The sequence below is a fragment of the Alligator mississippiensis genome, chromosome 2 (genome assembly GCF_030867095.1).
Source record: "Alligator mississippiensis isolate rAllMis1 chromosome 2, rAllMis1, whole genome shotgun sequence".
Taxonomy (NCBI): Eukaryota; Metazoa; Chordata; order Crocodylia; family Alligatoridae; genus Alligator; species Alligator mississippiensis.
In genome coordinates, this window is record NC_081825.1 from 170,016,711 (window position 1) to 170,032,141 (window position 15,431).

The 15,431-nt window shown below is 48.2% G+C and overlaps 1 protein-coding gene across 1 annotated transcript; it reads left to right on the forward strand.

The window, feature by feature from the left end:
* The first annotated feature begins 8,048 nt into the window (after positions 1-8,048).
* On the forward strand, positions 8,049-12,458 carry LOC102564870 (16 kDa beta-galactoside-binding lectin). Its single transcript, XM_006259674.4, has 4 exons — positions 8,049-8,157; positions 10,741-10,820; positions 11,002-11,173; positions 12,257-12,458. The coding sequence occupies exons 1-4, from the start codon at positions 8,149-8,151 to the stop codon at positions 12,398-12,400; spliced, it is 405 nt and encodes a 134-aa protein (XP_006259736.1). The 5' UTR covers positions 8,049-8,148; the 3' UTR covers positions 12,401-12,458.
* Positions 12,459-15,431: the final 2,973 nt, after the last annotated feature.

Here is a 15,431-nt window from a genome sequence, read left to right on the forward strand (position 1 = left end):
TCCAGGAGCACAGTTCAGTGATTGATAGGTGGGACATTGCTACTGGGGTAGGAGGGGGAGAGTGCAAGAAGGGCCAGTGACAATTCCTTTCAATCAAGCTGTATCGCAGGCAGTGGTTTTTGGGTGTAATTGGCAGTGATCTATTCACACCTATCATTCTGGACAATGGGTGCAACTGGGGGACAATTTGGGGCAGACTATGGATTTCAATGGTGTTCTGTTAGGCATGAGTGTTCGTACTAAAGCAAACTTCACACCTGTATAGGTATGCATGTTAGAAGTCAGACCTGCACAAAAAAGTTCCATACAAATATCTATATAACTGCTTTCTGCTGTGGACAAAAGGCATCTGGAGACTCTGATCAGATCATAGTGACCCCTCTCTCAGTGACTTATTTTGGCCACCCAAAAATAGTTGATGGAGGCACAAAAGAAGAATCAATGTCTGCCTGTTTTGGAGGAGCAACCAGATACATCTCAAAGCCATGGCCCCAACTGGTGCCATGATGAACTGGAGGCTTTGCTTGATATTTGGGGGGAATGAAAGATTCTGTTGCAGATGGAACATTGATTAAATAAGCCAGTCTATGCAGCCATTGCTGAGCAAATGAAGGAACGTGGCCACAGTTGTGACTTGGTTTGGTGCCACAGCAAGATGAAGGCCCTGAAATGTGCTTTCCACAAGGCCAAGCACCAGAATTCTCCTTCTAGGTCTGGATGCACAGTAGCCCCATTCTATGATAGGCTGTCAACCATTCTCTTGAAGGATGCAGGAGATGCTTGCCTATGATCATTCAGCATGATGGGGGTGCAGGAGGTGGCCACAGTGTCACCTAGCCAGCAAAAGTCCACAGACTGTTCTGACACTGGAGCAGGCAGTGTGATAACCACTGCACAGCCTTCAGGCAACCAGTCGGAGGGGCGGAGGGGGGGGCGGGGGAGGGAGGTGACTGTTTGCAGCAGCTATAGGAATGGAGAACCATGATGAATCATAGTCATAGTCATAGTCACAGTCATAGAAGTAGGGTTGGAAGGGACCTTGTAGATTTCAAGTCCGACCCCCTGCCTGGGCAGGAGGAAAACTGGGCTCGAATGACGCCAGCCAGATAGACATCAAGCTACTTCTTAAAGACCCCCAGGGTAGGAACCAGCACCACTTCCCTTGGAAGTTGGTTCCAGATCCTAGCCGTCCTGACTGTGAAGTAGTTCTTACGGATGTCTAATCTAAACCTACTCTGCAACAACTTGTGGCCGTTATTCCTTGTTATCCCAGGGGGCGCTAGGGGAAACAAGGTCTCCCCCAAACCCTTCTGGTCCCCCCTAGTGAGTTTATAGATGGTCACCAGGTCCCCCCTCAGCCTTCTCTTGCGAAGGCTGAACAGGTTCAGGTCCCGTAGCCTCTCATGGTAGGGTCTGCCCCACTGTCCCCGGATCATGCGGGTGGCCCTCCTTTGGACCCTCTCAATGTTGTCCACATCCCTCTTGAAGTGGGGTGCCCAGAACTGGACACAGTACTCCAGCTGTGGCCTGACCAGTGTCGCGTAGAGGGGGAGGATCACTTCCTTGGACCTACTTGAGATGCACTTGTGGATGCACGACAAGGTCCGGTTAGCCCTGCCGACTGTGACCTCGCATTGTTGGCCTATGTTCATCTTGGAGTCAATAATGACTCCAAGATCCCTTTCTGCCTCTGTGCTCTCAAGAAGGGAGTTTCCCATCTTATAAGTGTGCTGCTGGTTACTACTGCCCAAGTGCAGCACCCTGCACTTGTCAGTATTGAAACGCATCCTGTTTTTGTTAGCCCACCCCTGCAACCTATCCAGGTCTTGCTGCAATCTTCCCCTCCCTACTAGCGTGCCCACCAAACCCCAAATTTTGGTAGAAGAAGCTCTCTTGACCATGACTCCATTCTCCCTGGGGTCTGTCCTGAATATCCCAGAGGCGAAGGAGAATGCATCAGATTCCACGATGATACTGACCCTCGATTTGTTCTGCACACCAGAAATTCCTGAGACACAAAGATCACTGTTGGTGCAGGAGACACCTGAGGATCCATTCCTGGGGACTTGTAAGTTATGGGGAAGGAGCATTAGATTGGTTTGGGTGACTAGGGCTTACGTGGATGGGAGTGAGAGAGGGGGTTATTGTTGGAAGCAGCAATATGTCTGCTGCTTGTAGTCAAGCAATGTTTTGCATACATGGAGGTTGACATGCTGGACTGTCTCTTAAAGTTGCCAGTGGGGGTGTGGAGACACAAGTAGCGATGGCCAAGAGAAAGCATGATGCAGACTTTAGGTGTTGGCCTCTCAATCACAAGTACAAGCCACAGATGATTTGGGTGATGAAGTGAGCGAGGCTTTCCGAAAGATTGAAGAGTAAGAGGCACCAACTCACCAGGACATCATGGCCAGCACAATAAGATTCCTTGACCTGGCTGATAAGCTCTGTCAGAATGCCAAGCAGACCCAGTGGTAGGAGCGAAAGCTGGACAGAAGCTCTTTAAATGACTGACTCTTGGCCCTATTCATGAGTATCCTCCCCAAGCAGCTTCACAGAGAACCCTATCTATGATCAGCCCCACATTGTGACAACCTCATTGACAGTCACTGTGCTTGTGACTGAGGGGTGCCCCTCATCTAGCTGGATAAAGAGAGCACCAGTATGCTTTAGGGATGAAGGGAAAGGTGACAAAGAGGGGGTTTGAGGTGTGGGCAAGAAAGAAGAGCCAGTGACAGGTGATGGATTTTTAGCTCTAGTGAATTGCTCATCCTTCTATAGGAAAACCAAGAGGAGGGTGAGACAGAGGGTGCATGGGGGAAGAGGGAGGAAGAGCCAATGATGGGTGATGGGTTTTTAGCTGTTAATGAATTGCTCATCTTTCTAGAGGAAATCAGGGGACTGGGCATTGTGTTCCTGGGTTTTTTCTGTTCTACTTTGGTTTACTGACATAAAAATTAATTCTTAGATGAAATTAAAATTAATTTTCATCCATGTCTGTCTGCTGACATACATTTCATAGATTTCTAGGTTCGGAAGGGACCTATTAGATCACGCTTGTCCAACATATGGCCCGTGGGCTGCCATGCAGCCCACCAAGCCATTTTATCTGGCCCACGGCGGTGGCAGTGCTGCTGCTGCAGAGCACAGAGCTGCACCCGTGGCAGAGTGTGGAGCTGTGGCGGTGGCGAGGCCACCACAGAGCACAGAGCCGCGGCGCAGCATGGGGCTATGGCAGCAGTGCAGAGCTGCAGTGGCGGAGCGTGGAGCTGCGGTGGTGGCAGCAGAGCGCAGAGCCGTGGTGGCGGAGCGCGGAGCCGCAGCAGCGACGAGGCAGGCAGGGCCAGCCTGCAGGCCCCAGCCGGCAGCGAGGGGAGGGGAGCTGCTTACCCCCGTGGGGCCCGGCTCATCAGTGAGCCGGGTCCTGCTGCAGCTGCCCCGAGGGCTGAGGGGAGCAGGGCTGCCCCAGCTGCGCCTAATTGGACGAGCTGGGGACAAGCTCCGCCCCTTGCCCCCGGCACGTGGCTGGGGGAGCTGCAGCATGGCCCGCGCCCTGCCCACATGTGTGGTGGATGGAGGCACGAGGTAAGTTCCCACACTGAGCTGGGTACACCTTGGGGCCGGGTAGGGGCGGACAGAGGCATGGGGTAAGCTCCCATGCAAAGCTGGGGTCGCCTTGGGGCCAGGCCAGGGCGGACGGAGGCATGGGGTAAGTTCCCGTGTGGAGCTGGGGGCACCTCGGGGCCGGGCTGGGGCGGACGAAGGCACGGGGTAAGTTCCCGTGTGAAGCTGGGGGCACCTCAGGGCCAGGTTGGGGCTGTGTGTGTGCATGCGTGCGTGCATGCATGTGCATGTGCGTGTGCTTCCCAGCACATCCCAGTAGCTGTTTTGGCTCTGTCTGCTGCAACACACGTGTGCACATTTCCAGACCCATTTCATTGTCACTTCCTGCAACTTCATTGGTGTCAAAGGTCACGTGACATCACTTCCTAATGTGATGTCACTTCCTGTGAGGTCTTTGAATATGGCTCGCCGGCCCACTGGGTGATAAAAAGTTCGTGATCCAGCCCCACATTCAAAAAGGTTGGACACTCCTGTATTAGATCATCGAGACAGACCCTCTGCTCTGGGCAAGAAAGAGCGCTGGGGTTAAGTAACCCCAGCCAGGTGCTTGTCTAATCTCTTTTTAAATGCCTCCAGTGTAGGTGAATGCACCACCTCCCTTATAAGTCCATTCCATATTTTGGCAACCCTCACCATAAAGAATTTTTTCCTGATGTCCAATCTAAATCTGCTCTCCTACAGTTTATGGCCATTGCTTCTAATAACCCCGAGGGGTGCCCTGGTAAATAGAGTGCCCCCCACCCTGATGAGCTTGTAGACTGCCACAAGATCACCTCTCAGCCTTCTCTTACAGAGGCTGAAAAGATTCAGATCCCTCAATCTGTCTTCATAGGATCTTACCTGCAGGCCCTCAACCATACGAGTAGCTCTCCTCTGAACCCTTTCCAGGTTATCCACATCCCTCTTGAAGTACGGTGCCCAAAACTGGACACAGTACTCCAGCTGCAGCCCCACCAATGCCGCATAGAGGGGAAGTATCACTTCCCTAGACCTGCTTGTGATGCACCTACTAATGCAAGAAAGAGTGCGGTTAGCCTTACTTATTACCTCGTCACATTGGTGACTCGTTCATTTTTGCGTTGACTCTAAGATCCCTTTCTGGAGGAGCCTTCTCACTGAGCCTAGGACACTCACTAGGGATATTAGCCCTGCCTACACACTCCTAAGGGAGGGCACAGTACTGGGGCCACTGGTCAGGGTCACTCTGAGCTGCTCCCAAGCCACTTACACTACCAAACTGACAGGTTTTATGAGCAGCTGTCTTGGACTCAGTGGCAGTCTGTACTGACAAGCTCAGAGAATCCCAGGCCTTTCCCATACACAGAAGTGATGCTAGTTTAGTTTATATTGACGTAGAAAATCCAAACCCACCCCAAAATTAATTAAAGTTTAAGGGCACTTGTATATGTGATGGGGGTTTTTTCCTTCAGGGTTCTATTCTATGAGCCCTAAATTGAAATGGTGAGGGTTTTTTTAAATGGTGGGTTTTATTTTTCTGTTGTTGTATATATGTCATTGTCCTGGTGGCCGCAGGTGCCTGACGAAAGTAGAAGTGGAGAAGGGCCCAATCCTTTTTTTTTGGCGGAGCCTGTCTGCCTCTCCCGTGGCTGGGGTCCATTAATCTGTGCCATTAATGTGTCAGCTCACCCTCTGGGCAGAGGAGTGGTGGGGAGGCTCCACTGAAAAAGAGAATCAGGACCCTCATCACTTCTGCCTTCAGCAGACACCTGCGGTCACCTGGGAACAGGCTGACTTGCCCTTGGGGCAGTGGCAGCAGGAGGGTGGCTGGGTGTACTGGCAGCTGAAGAAGGCATCAGGGATGGTGCAAGGGGCTGCCCTGGTGGGCTACTAGCTGACCAGGTGCTGCCCCAGCTCAGAGGTGCCTGATCCAATTCTTCCCTGACCCTGCCCGGGCTTCTAGCCCCCCATGCACCATCTCCACTGCCTTCTCTAGCCACTAGCACACCCAGCCATCCTTCTGCCATCTTTCCATACTGCACCAGGGGCAAGCCAGCCTATATTCCAGGCAGCCCCAGGCACCCTGCCAGCCACAGGAGCCTGCTGAAGGCAGAAGATATGAGGGGCCTGATCCCTTTTTTCTGTGGAGCCTTCCTGCCTCGCCTTCAGTAGAGAGCAAGCTGACAGATTAATGGCTGCAATGTTCCGAGTTGCAACATTGCAAACTGAACTGCTTTGAGATAGTAGTTTAGTTTACAATGATGCAGACTCATTTAAAATCCCCCAAACTTGCATACATGTAATGTGTGATGCCATTAAGCCACACAAATGGAAAATTTCATCTTGTGTCCATAGTAACATTGTGTATACAAATGTCCTAACAACTCCCCATGTGGAAATTCCTATGTTGGTTTAAAAACTGCACATTGGCCAATATTGTGAGCCCTCCACTCAGCTTGGGAAAATTTCTATTGCCCTCCCATGACTTTTGAATGCCTGGCCTGATCAATCCCAATAGTATTTCAAGGAATGCTCTGGGCAGCAGTGAGCAGAACCCATTGCAGAAACCAGCAAAGATTTTCCTTGATTTTCCAAAAGTAAGGGAAACAAGAAGCTGCAAGTACCCCTGCTTGTCTACAGATCTGTCACTGGTAGCAATCAAAGTCCATTCATTCTGGCCCTTGCCTAGAAACCTTCCCTTAAGAAAGGGAGGAAACAAGCACAGTTCCACAGAACATTCCTGATCTGATGACACAAATTTTATTAATAAAAAAATGTAGCCCCAAACCTTCAGGTCACCTTGAGCCTTGATTCTACACTGAGCTCAGTGAGCTTTACACAAACTTGAACGTGGCTTCTGTACGCATAAACAGCTGAAGAGGTAGCTCCCTTCAGGATCAGAGCCTTAATCCATCTTCTGTGAGTACAAGATGGTTTGCCATTCAGCTGTTCTCCATCAGTGCTTTGTCCAGCTTTCAGTATTTCAGTGGATACAGTTACCATGGGCAGCATTTCATATTTAGTTACAGCAAACTGGATTTTTCCAATGTCACAGGAATTCTCAATCCAACAACAAAGGTTTGGAACTTGGGGTGGGGTAGCTTGCAGTACCAGTCTTACTAATCACCTAGTCAGTAAAATATTTTCTTTTGTTATTTTGCCATGGATTCCTTTGGTCAGTTTTATCTACCACTCTGTATCTCCCTAAAACATTCTTTTTTAACCTGAGTATTTACTCTTAGAAAGCTGCCTCAGCCCCGATTAGTTTGTAAGCCAAACAGAGAATATTTTGCCCTTATATGGCCCTATCTGTGGGTCTCTCAAGCACATCGAGAAACATTCAAGGCACTCTCACAATGGCTCTACTGATATAGGGATCGTTATTCCCATTTTACACATAGGGAAACTGAGGCCCAGAGGAGTTAAATGACTTGGAAAAGGTCTAACAGAGCCAGGAACTGAGTCCAGCTTGCCTGTATTCTGGTCATATGACTCTCTCCTCTTAGCTCACACAAAGCCAGTATAGAAGACAGCTTAAAGCCACGTTCCTTTTCTTTGCAGAATCCTCATGGGGCAATGATGCTATGGTTCTGCCAGAAGATCCAGTAACAGCAAGTGGTAACAACTTACTGAAAAATAATCTTCTCTCTTACTGACTCCATTTACTCCTGCCAGATCTTTTCCTGAGCTAACAAAGCACTTCTTTTCTCTCTTTTAATCAGGATTCAGGCTGGCTAGATCACTGTTCTAAAAAGCTGGGGTTTGAAATCCCAGTTGATTTGCTGGTGAACCACATGTGAGCTTAATTTTTAAAAGCACTTCTTTCACATCAGCAATTTTTTTTAGAGGTAGCAGCAGAGAGTAATACTTACATTTTGCAAGCAGTTCATTAGGCCTCATTACCCTCTCCCCCCCAATGTCATAGAAGTGGGAACTAATTACAATTATGTGCCAAATTAATACACAGCCGCAGAGCCAGGCTCAAAATCCTCCTCTTCACCTGCCCAAACCCCAGCCCCAGGCAGCAAATCTTCATTTCCCTCATTTAAAACGACAAAAGCTACCATACTGCATATACAGCAGCACTTGGAGAGCTATGTCAAAATATCGTAGCACCCCTCTGCCCCCCAAGCAAGAAAGACAGTGTGAGCACGAGCATGTATGCATCGATTTATGGTTGCTAGCAGGTAGATATAAGATTGTTTCAGGAGCCAACTATTTTATACCCACAAGCTCCACGTGTCTTTTCTTAAAAAAAAAATTGTTCAGAAACAGTCCTGCTGCTGTTCAGCATAAATGTAATAGCTTCACTAAAAAAAATGCAGTTTTTAGAAACAAAGCCATTGAGCTAACTCTCCGCTCCCTATATGAATCTACCATTGTTCACGAAGAAGCCTAATTCTTCAGTAACCCTCTTCTCTCCTCTCACCCAACCCCCCCTACTGCTGCCTTTGTCACATGATCCAGTTGCTATTTAAAGTCAATGGGAGAATCAGTGCTGAGTCACAGCTGAATCTTGGATCTGAGAATTGAGTGGTTGATCTAGCTTTTTGGGCTTCAGTCAGCAGCATGGAGCATGTGAGTCTCATCTCCTCCTAGCTATGGCTGTTAGAATGGAAAGCTTCAGAGTTCATTTGTAAAATATGGGTATTGGTTAGGGAGGCAGGGAACTGGCTGATAAGAGAAAAAACAAATTATGGGTAGGGAAAATGCATAGCTGTTATTTCAGACTTTTGGGAGAGGAAAGAGGGAGAAATAGAACTTCTTGCCCCAGAAAAACTTAAACCTATCCTGTTTCTGAAGTGGGCCCAGGGGCTGCTGATTACTTTCAAACATTTAAGACTTTTTTTTTTTTTTTAGTGTTCTTGTTGGAAACGTTAGTATGGTTATTGATCTGTTTTGCCAGATCTTGAATGTTTCACAGTACAAAACTTTTTGCAAGGTTACAAAACCTGATAGCCTAAAATCTTCATATTAGGAAAAAGACTATTTTTTCGTTCCCCACCTTTGCAGTTTATTTTGACTTAGTCCAAGGAAACTGCAAGAAAAACCTAGGATGGGAGTGTAGGTTTGACCTACCTGTGGGATTCCAGCCCTTTCTATCATCTTTTTCTTTGGTGTTCCATGCTCATCTCTGTCTTGGTGGCTGGGTCCTGCTTAATTCAGCTGTCTGCTGTGTTTTTTAGACTCTTCTCCTGCTACAGAAAAGCAGCAGAAAGCCTGGAAATCCAGGATTAATAGTTCTTAGATACCATGGTGATAAGCAGTCTACTGATACTGAAGTTAGTGAAAGAGCCTGGATCTAGCAGTATGGCAAGAGGAAGGAAGGAATTGATCAGCATAGGCAAGGCTAACTAGCGAGCCTGCCTGGAGCATCTGCTTCACCTGTGCCCAGGATAAAGTCTTTCACTTTCCTTCCCTCCCTAGTGAGGACACTCCTGCTCTCCTGTGTGGTGCAGGGTTGGAATGCTGCCTAATGCCAAACACAGAATGGATCTTAAGGCACAAGTGCAGTCCAGATTCCTAGGGCTGTGTTTTGCAGGGGAGGGAGGGAGAAAGAAGGCTGGAGGCACCTGGGATAGAGGCAGACATTCAAAAAGCCTGATCCTGAATTGATTCAATCTTTGCAGGTTAGTTTAACCTGGCTAGGCTAAACCAGTTTATAATTGCATAGACATCCTCTCTGGACTGAAGAAATGCAGGCACATACCTGCAGTAGCTTGGGCTAGAAGCAGTGGGGGTGGGGGTGGGGGTGCTAGAGTAGCCCTCCCTCCCTTTTACAATGCTGAGCTGAGGTGGGGCTTGGTCAGGCCCTGGCAGGATGCTCTGATTAGGGAGGGACCTCCTGCTGTCCCCAACAGAGCATTGGGTTACACAGCAGGGGGTTACACAGAGACTTGTTAGTATTTATCAGCCTATCAACAAAACAACAGCCTCTATCTTAAGCTCTTTTTAAGTTTTTCCAAGGAAGGAACAGAAGGATATTACCAGCCACCTGTTGACTAGATCCAAAAAGCCCTAAGTCGACACTGTTCTTTCTACCTTTGTCTTGTCTCCTGCAGCACAGACCATAGCCAACATGTGGTATGCTAGCTAATGGTGAGAGGTGTCTGTATAAGGCAGAGGGGAAGAGGTATTTCCTGCTTGAGCAAAGAATGGTGAGGGGGATGGGGGGAGCAGAAGGACACCAGGCAGATGCCTCTGTACCTGCAGTCTCTGCCGGAGCAGCAGCCAGGGAGCGGAGGGGAGGGACCAGTCCTGCTGGACTGGAGCAGAAAGCAGAGCCCTGCCCAGGGTTGCAAAACATCTGGGCTGCTGGAGGACTCTGATTTTAACTTAAACCAGGAAAGGGTCTGGGACAGACATTTCATAAACTAGTTTGACCCAAATCAGTTAAACCTACTTGAATGTAGTATGAGACCTCTCAAACCGGTTTTAGCCATTTTCAAACTGGCTTATGTGCACTGAGCATCTGTTCTGTTACAGGTTTAAACCAGTTTCTGATCACTTAAACTGGTTTATATGTAATGTCTGTCCCTAGCCCTCAAGTACCTTTTCCCTGCCCTTCTTCCCACTTCTTCTCTCGCTCTTTCCCCTAGACTGGGTGAGGGCACACATCAAATTTATGATGCCCTAAAAAGCTATTTCTTGGCTTCTGGTCACTTAAGTCTGCTGAAGGAGAATCTTTTTTTTTTTTTTTTTGGCTTTTTAGACTCCTCCCCCAGCAACATTTCTTATCTTCCTTGAGAGATCTGAGCCCATTCATCTGCAGGCAAACAACACCCAAAGGTGGTAGCAGCAGTATAGGCTTCCCTGTTTGTATGCCATGCCTTCTGCATCCTTGTGGACTGTCAGAAGGAACCCACTTCTTGCTCAGTCTCTTGCCATCTGATTGCTGACCTCTGCACAGGCTGCGAACAGACCAGTGAGTGCCTGCAATTCATAGAACTTGGAGCTCTGCTCAGTGAGGGTTGATTTGCAACCAACAAATATTTCATGAGCCACTTGGCTATGGTTATGCACTGATTGCTTGGACTAGGTGACTTGGAGGCAGAAGGCTCTGCACACCTTTCCTGTGCTGCCCTCCTATACCCCAATTCAGGGTACTAGGGCTAGTGATCCACCTGGGGAAGACTAATATTTGTTCTTTTTCTCCTTTAGGGACTGGAGGTTACTCACCTGAATATCCAGCCTGGAGGGAGCATCAAAGTGAGGGGGAAGATCCTGCCAGATGCCAAAGGGTGAGTTGGGCAGCCCAGCAGTGACTGCAGGATGCACTGTGGAGGATATCTGGCTCTTTCCTGAAGATCTGAGCACCTATAATGCTGTCTGTCTGTGTGACATCCCTGACAAATGGGGCAGACTCCAGTGTTGGGAGTCATTCTGTGCTGCTGTCTAACATCTTTTATGCTGCCCTCACAGCTTTGCCTTGAATGTGGGCAAGGACAGCAGCAACCTCATGCTGCACTTCAACCCCCGCTTTGACTGCCATGGGGATGTGAATACCATTGTGTGCAACTCCAAGGAAGATGGGGCATGGGGAGCAGAGGAGAGGGAAACGGATTTTCCCTTCCAACAGGGTGACAAGACTGAGGTGAGGAGAAATTGAAGGTGGTAAACAGCCAACCCAAGCAGGGTGCGGAGCCTGGGGCAAATCGGGCCATGCAGGGCCCTGCCCCTGCTCTGATCCCACGCACCCTGGACCCAAAGAAGCTGCCACTGCTATTGACAGTGTCAGCATCTGCAATGGGGTGAGAAGGAGGGGGTCGGACATGGCAGGGGGTCGGACTTGACGATCTTCTCAGGTCCCTTCCGACCCTACCAACTATGAAACTATTGGAGTTGCGAGCGGCTAGACACAAAGCAAGCAATGGTGGTGCAGAGTTGCTGCAGCCACTTTGCCCAGCTCTGCGGGGCTCCCCAAAGCGCAGGGTCTGGGGCAATCACCCCGATTCCTCCCCCTACCCCAGGACAGCCCTGGTGGTGAAGGAGTGCTTTCCTTTAGAGAAGACGTTGTTTTGGCCACTGTGGCTTCTATCCATGCCTTTTATGTAGTGCCAACATCAAAGTGGGTCCCTGTCACTAGTGAATTGGGCTTCCCCTTGCGCCTGTGAGGAAGCTGCTTATGAATATTAATGAGGGGGTGGGAATATGGGAATTAAGACCTGAAACTGTTAGAGCAGGTTATAGTAAACTCATGTCTGAAATTCACCCACTTTGTTTCTTGGTTTGTTTCTTTCTTTTTCTTTTCTCAAAAAAAAAAAAAAAAAAGCGTGTTTTTAAATGTTGACATTCCCAACTTAAAACTCTGGGTGGACAGCAACTCTTCCATAGGAACTCCTAGGTTATGAGTCTAGCCAGCTGTAGCTACTCCACACTTGGAATCTGTGGCAGAGATAGGAAGACTATCTTGTCCCTTAACCATGCTATCCTTCCTCTGTCTTTTCAGCTAAACTCTGGGCTGATCATCTCCTCCCTCCCCAGTTAATAATAATAATAATAATAATAATAATACCAACTGACAGAAGAGGGGAGGCTGAGCAACAGCGAATTCCCTCAAGACAGCTACAGCCTTCAGCTGGTTCTGGACTGAGCGGGGAGGGGTGGCAGGGTTGGGGGCGCAGAAACCTGCTGTAAGGTCCACGGGCTGCTTCTGTCATATGTTCTCTCTTTGCAGATATGCATCTCCTTTGACACAGCTGAGCTGAAAGTAGGACTGGCTGATAAGGAGATCGTATTCCCCAACCGCCTGAGCCTGGAGAAGATTGAGTATGTGTCTACTGAGGGTGACTTTGAAGTCAAAGTCATTAAATTCAATTAACTGTTTAATGCTCCTCCTCTGAGCTCCCAGTACTGAAATAAACTGAACTTGCCATGGGTGTTCTTTCTGTTTATATCTTTTGTTTTAACCATTTTCCTCTCCTACCTCAAACAGAAGTGGCCAGGCCACAACCAACTGGATCAGAAGCAAATGCTTATTAGGAATTCTCTCTGGACTATGGTGCCTGCCTGTCAACTCACTGGCTAGTAGCTCCTGACACTGAAAAAAGGCTATTAATGCTGGTCTCCTCTTTTTTAAGCCACTCTGTCTGCTGCCTGGTGTATGCAGCTTCTCAGGTTTTTTTTTCTCTAGTAGCTCAGTTTGTCCCTTTGCTGGGTCTCAGCTGGCAGGGTAAGCCTTACCTCCTTTATGGCTGGCCCTATTAGACTTGGAGGGAACACCGGTGCACATAGCTATCAGCTCTTGGCAGAGAGGTGCTGAGCCTCTGAAAAAGGCAGTCTGCCAAGCATGAACAAGTCCCTTTCTTTTCACAGGCAGACTGCTTAAAGCTTTCCCTGATTTGGGGAAGGAGTAGAGGAGGGGAACAGCTGGGGCTGCTTGTGAGTATTTTCATATGCAAGGATATGAAAGAGCAAGGCTGGGGAGGGAAGAAGTATCAAGTGATTACTTAGCTGGGAGAGTGAGAGCAGTCAGGAGTGGGTGGATGTGACTAGCAATGGGGTCTGGGTCCAACTGAGAAATCTTTAAAATGACTTGTGATACTGTGCTGTGTGTGGACACTGGTTGGCATACATTTCTTTTTCCCTTTGAGAGGTGGCTTCTCCCCACTTCGGTAAGGATAGGGTGAACCATCAGGTAAAGATAGAGGCATGATACTGTTCCTCCTATTTTAGCTTCTGAGGAAATTGAAATGCTACTTGCCTGCCTCTGTCTCTTGGTGCTAACATCCTATGACAGGGAAACCAGCAGTTGTGCTCCACATAGTGCTCCTCATAGCATTGTGAAGGAGTATGAGGTCAGGGCAAGGGACCAATGGGGCCGGTCCAAACAGCAGAGTGATAAGCTGTATAGAAATATCAGAGTAGTCAGATCTGACATCAGCAATTGGGTAAGAGGAGCGGAGCTGGATAACACTAGAACTAGACCAAATGCACCTGGTGATTTGATCTGGGATATTTGGCTTCTCCATTCACTTCCATCCTGTGTTCCACCTCCAATTTAAGCTGAGAAGAAATATTTACCCCCCAGAACTGTCCTGTAAAGTGAGGTAAAATCCTGTGAAGAGAGACTGGGGTAGGGGAGTGTCTGCTTTATTATAAGAGTGAACTCTATCTTTGCTTCTTTGAGAAGAAGTGAGAGGACTGTTTCAAAGCTGAGCAAAGTACCCTGTCCTTGAGGCTGAAGTTGGGGATGATGCTGGTGCCATAGCTTTGCTTTCAGATAACACAGATGTAAAGTTGTGGATAGAAATGGATTCTAGGAAACTTCTGCATGTGGAACTGGTGCAGTGGGAGGGCCAAACACCAATAATACTTTTTGCAACTAAGCTCCAACCCTTCCTTGGAAAAGTGGTCTTACAGCCCAAATTTATGGATCGCCTATCCCTATTGGCTCCCTCTGAGGCCTGGCTGCCTGGCAGGTGGCAGCAAAGCAGTTGATGGGGCAATGGGAAGTTGTATGCCATTTCCTTCTTTCACTAGAAGGCTGGAGGTGGCATATTCAATTGAGCTGGTAGACGGAAGCAACAGTTTCTCTTCCTAAAGTAACTGGGAACAGAGGGGTCTCAAGCGGGGGGCGGGGCAGAGATCTTGCACTCCTAAGAACTAAATAAATTGTCACCCTGTTGCTGTAGATGCCTGAGAGGAGTAGAACACTTGCTTTCAGCAATGCATTTTGGTAGGTAGAAAAGGAGGCTTGACTACAGAGAGGGAGTGAAGGGATCATTTCTGCACCTGAGACAGCATCAGCAGTGCAGGTTTCTCCATTTGTGTGTATACTGCACCTCACTCCCAAATAGCAGAGTAGGGTTCACCTAGTCCAATGGTTCTCAACCTCTTCAGGCTCAAATCGCCCTTCTGTAATTGTTATGAATTGAGTGGCATCCCATTTCAAAAACTGATTTGTTTTATTGTAGTGTTTTTCTCTGTACAAAGGAGTTGGGCATTGGTGGTGAGGGACTGTTCAGGCAGGGACAAATCTGATCTACTTGGCTTATCTCTACCCCTTGTGGCACCTTTCAAAGAACCTGGTGGCACCTCAGGGTACCCTGGCATCCTGATTAAGAATCACTGCTGTAACTGAATCTTCTTCCTGTTGGGTAAGTACTGTAATATATTCATTAGTGTTTGAAATTGGGTGTCACTCAATTCACAAGTTATGGAGGGGTGCCTCAAATCCAATGGTTGACAGCTTCTGAACTACAGAATGCATTCTGGCAATAACCGAACAGCTCTTTTAGAAGACCCTTCTGGAAGCCTCTCTCTTCCTAAGCTGTGCAGTAAATAATCTTTGGGTGAAGTGCAAAGTGCTTGAAATCCAAGCTGCTGCACAAGATTAGACATCTAGTAAGTCAGGGGTGTCAAACTCATTTGCCCTTCTGGGCCAGATGAGTGGTATGGGACCAGCCCATGGGCTAGATGAACGTGTTTAAGAAAGGGGAGGAAGAGTACTCAAGGAAAAAGAGGAAACACACGGCCCTGACTTTATGAAGGGACAGAGGAGATATATGGACAGCTCTGTTTCTCAGGCTGGGACAGAAGTTACATATAAACTTATTTTGGTGATCAGAAACTGGCTTAAACCTGTAACAAAAGAGAAGTTCAGTGCACTTTAAAGCACTTTTAAACTGGCCAAAACCAGTTCAAGATAAACCTGGCTGGATGTAGTATCAGACTGAACTGATTTAGGTCAAACCAGTTTATGGAACTTCTGTCCCAGATGCCTTCCTGGTTCAAGTTAACTCACAGTCCCCCAGCATCCCAGGATGCTTTGCAGCCCTGGGCTGTGCTGTGTGCTCCAGCAGGACGTGGCTGACCCCACCCCTCTGCTCCCTAGCTGGAGTACTGTCACT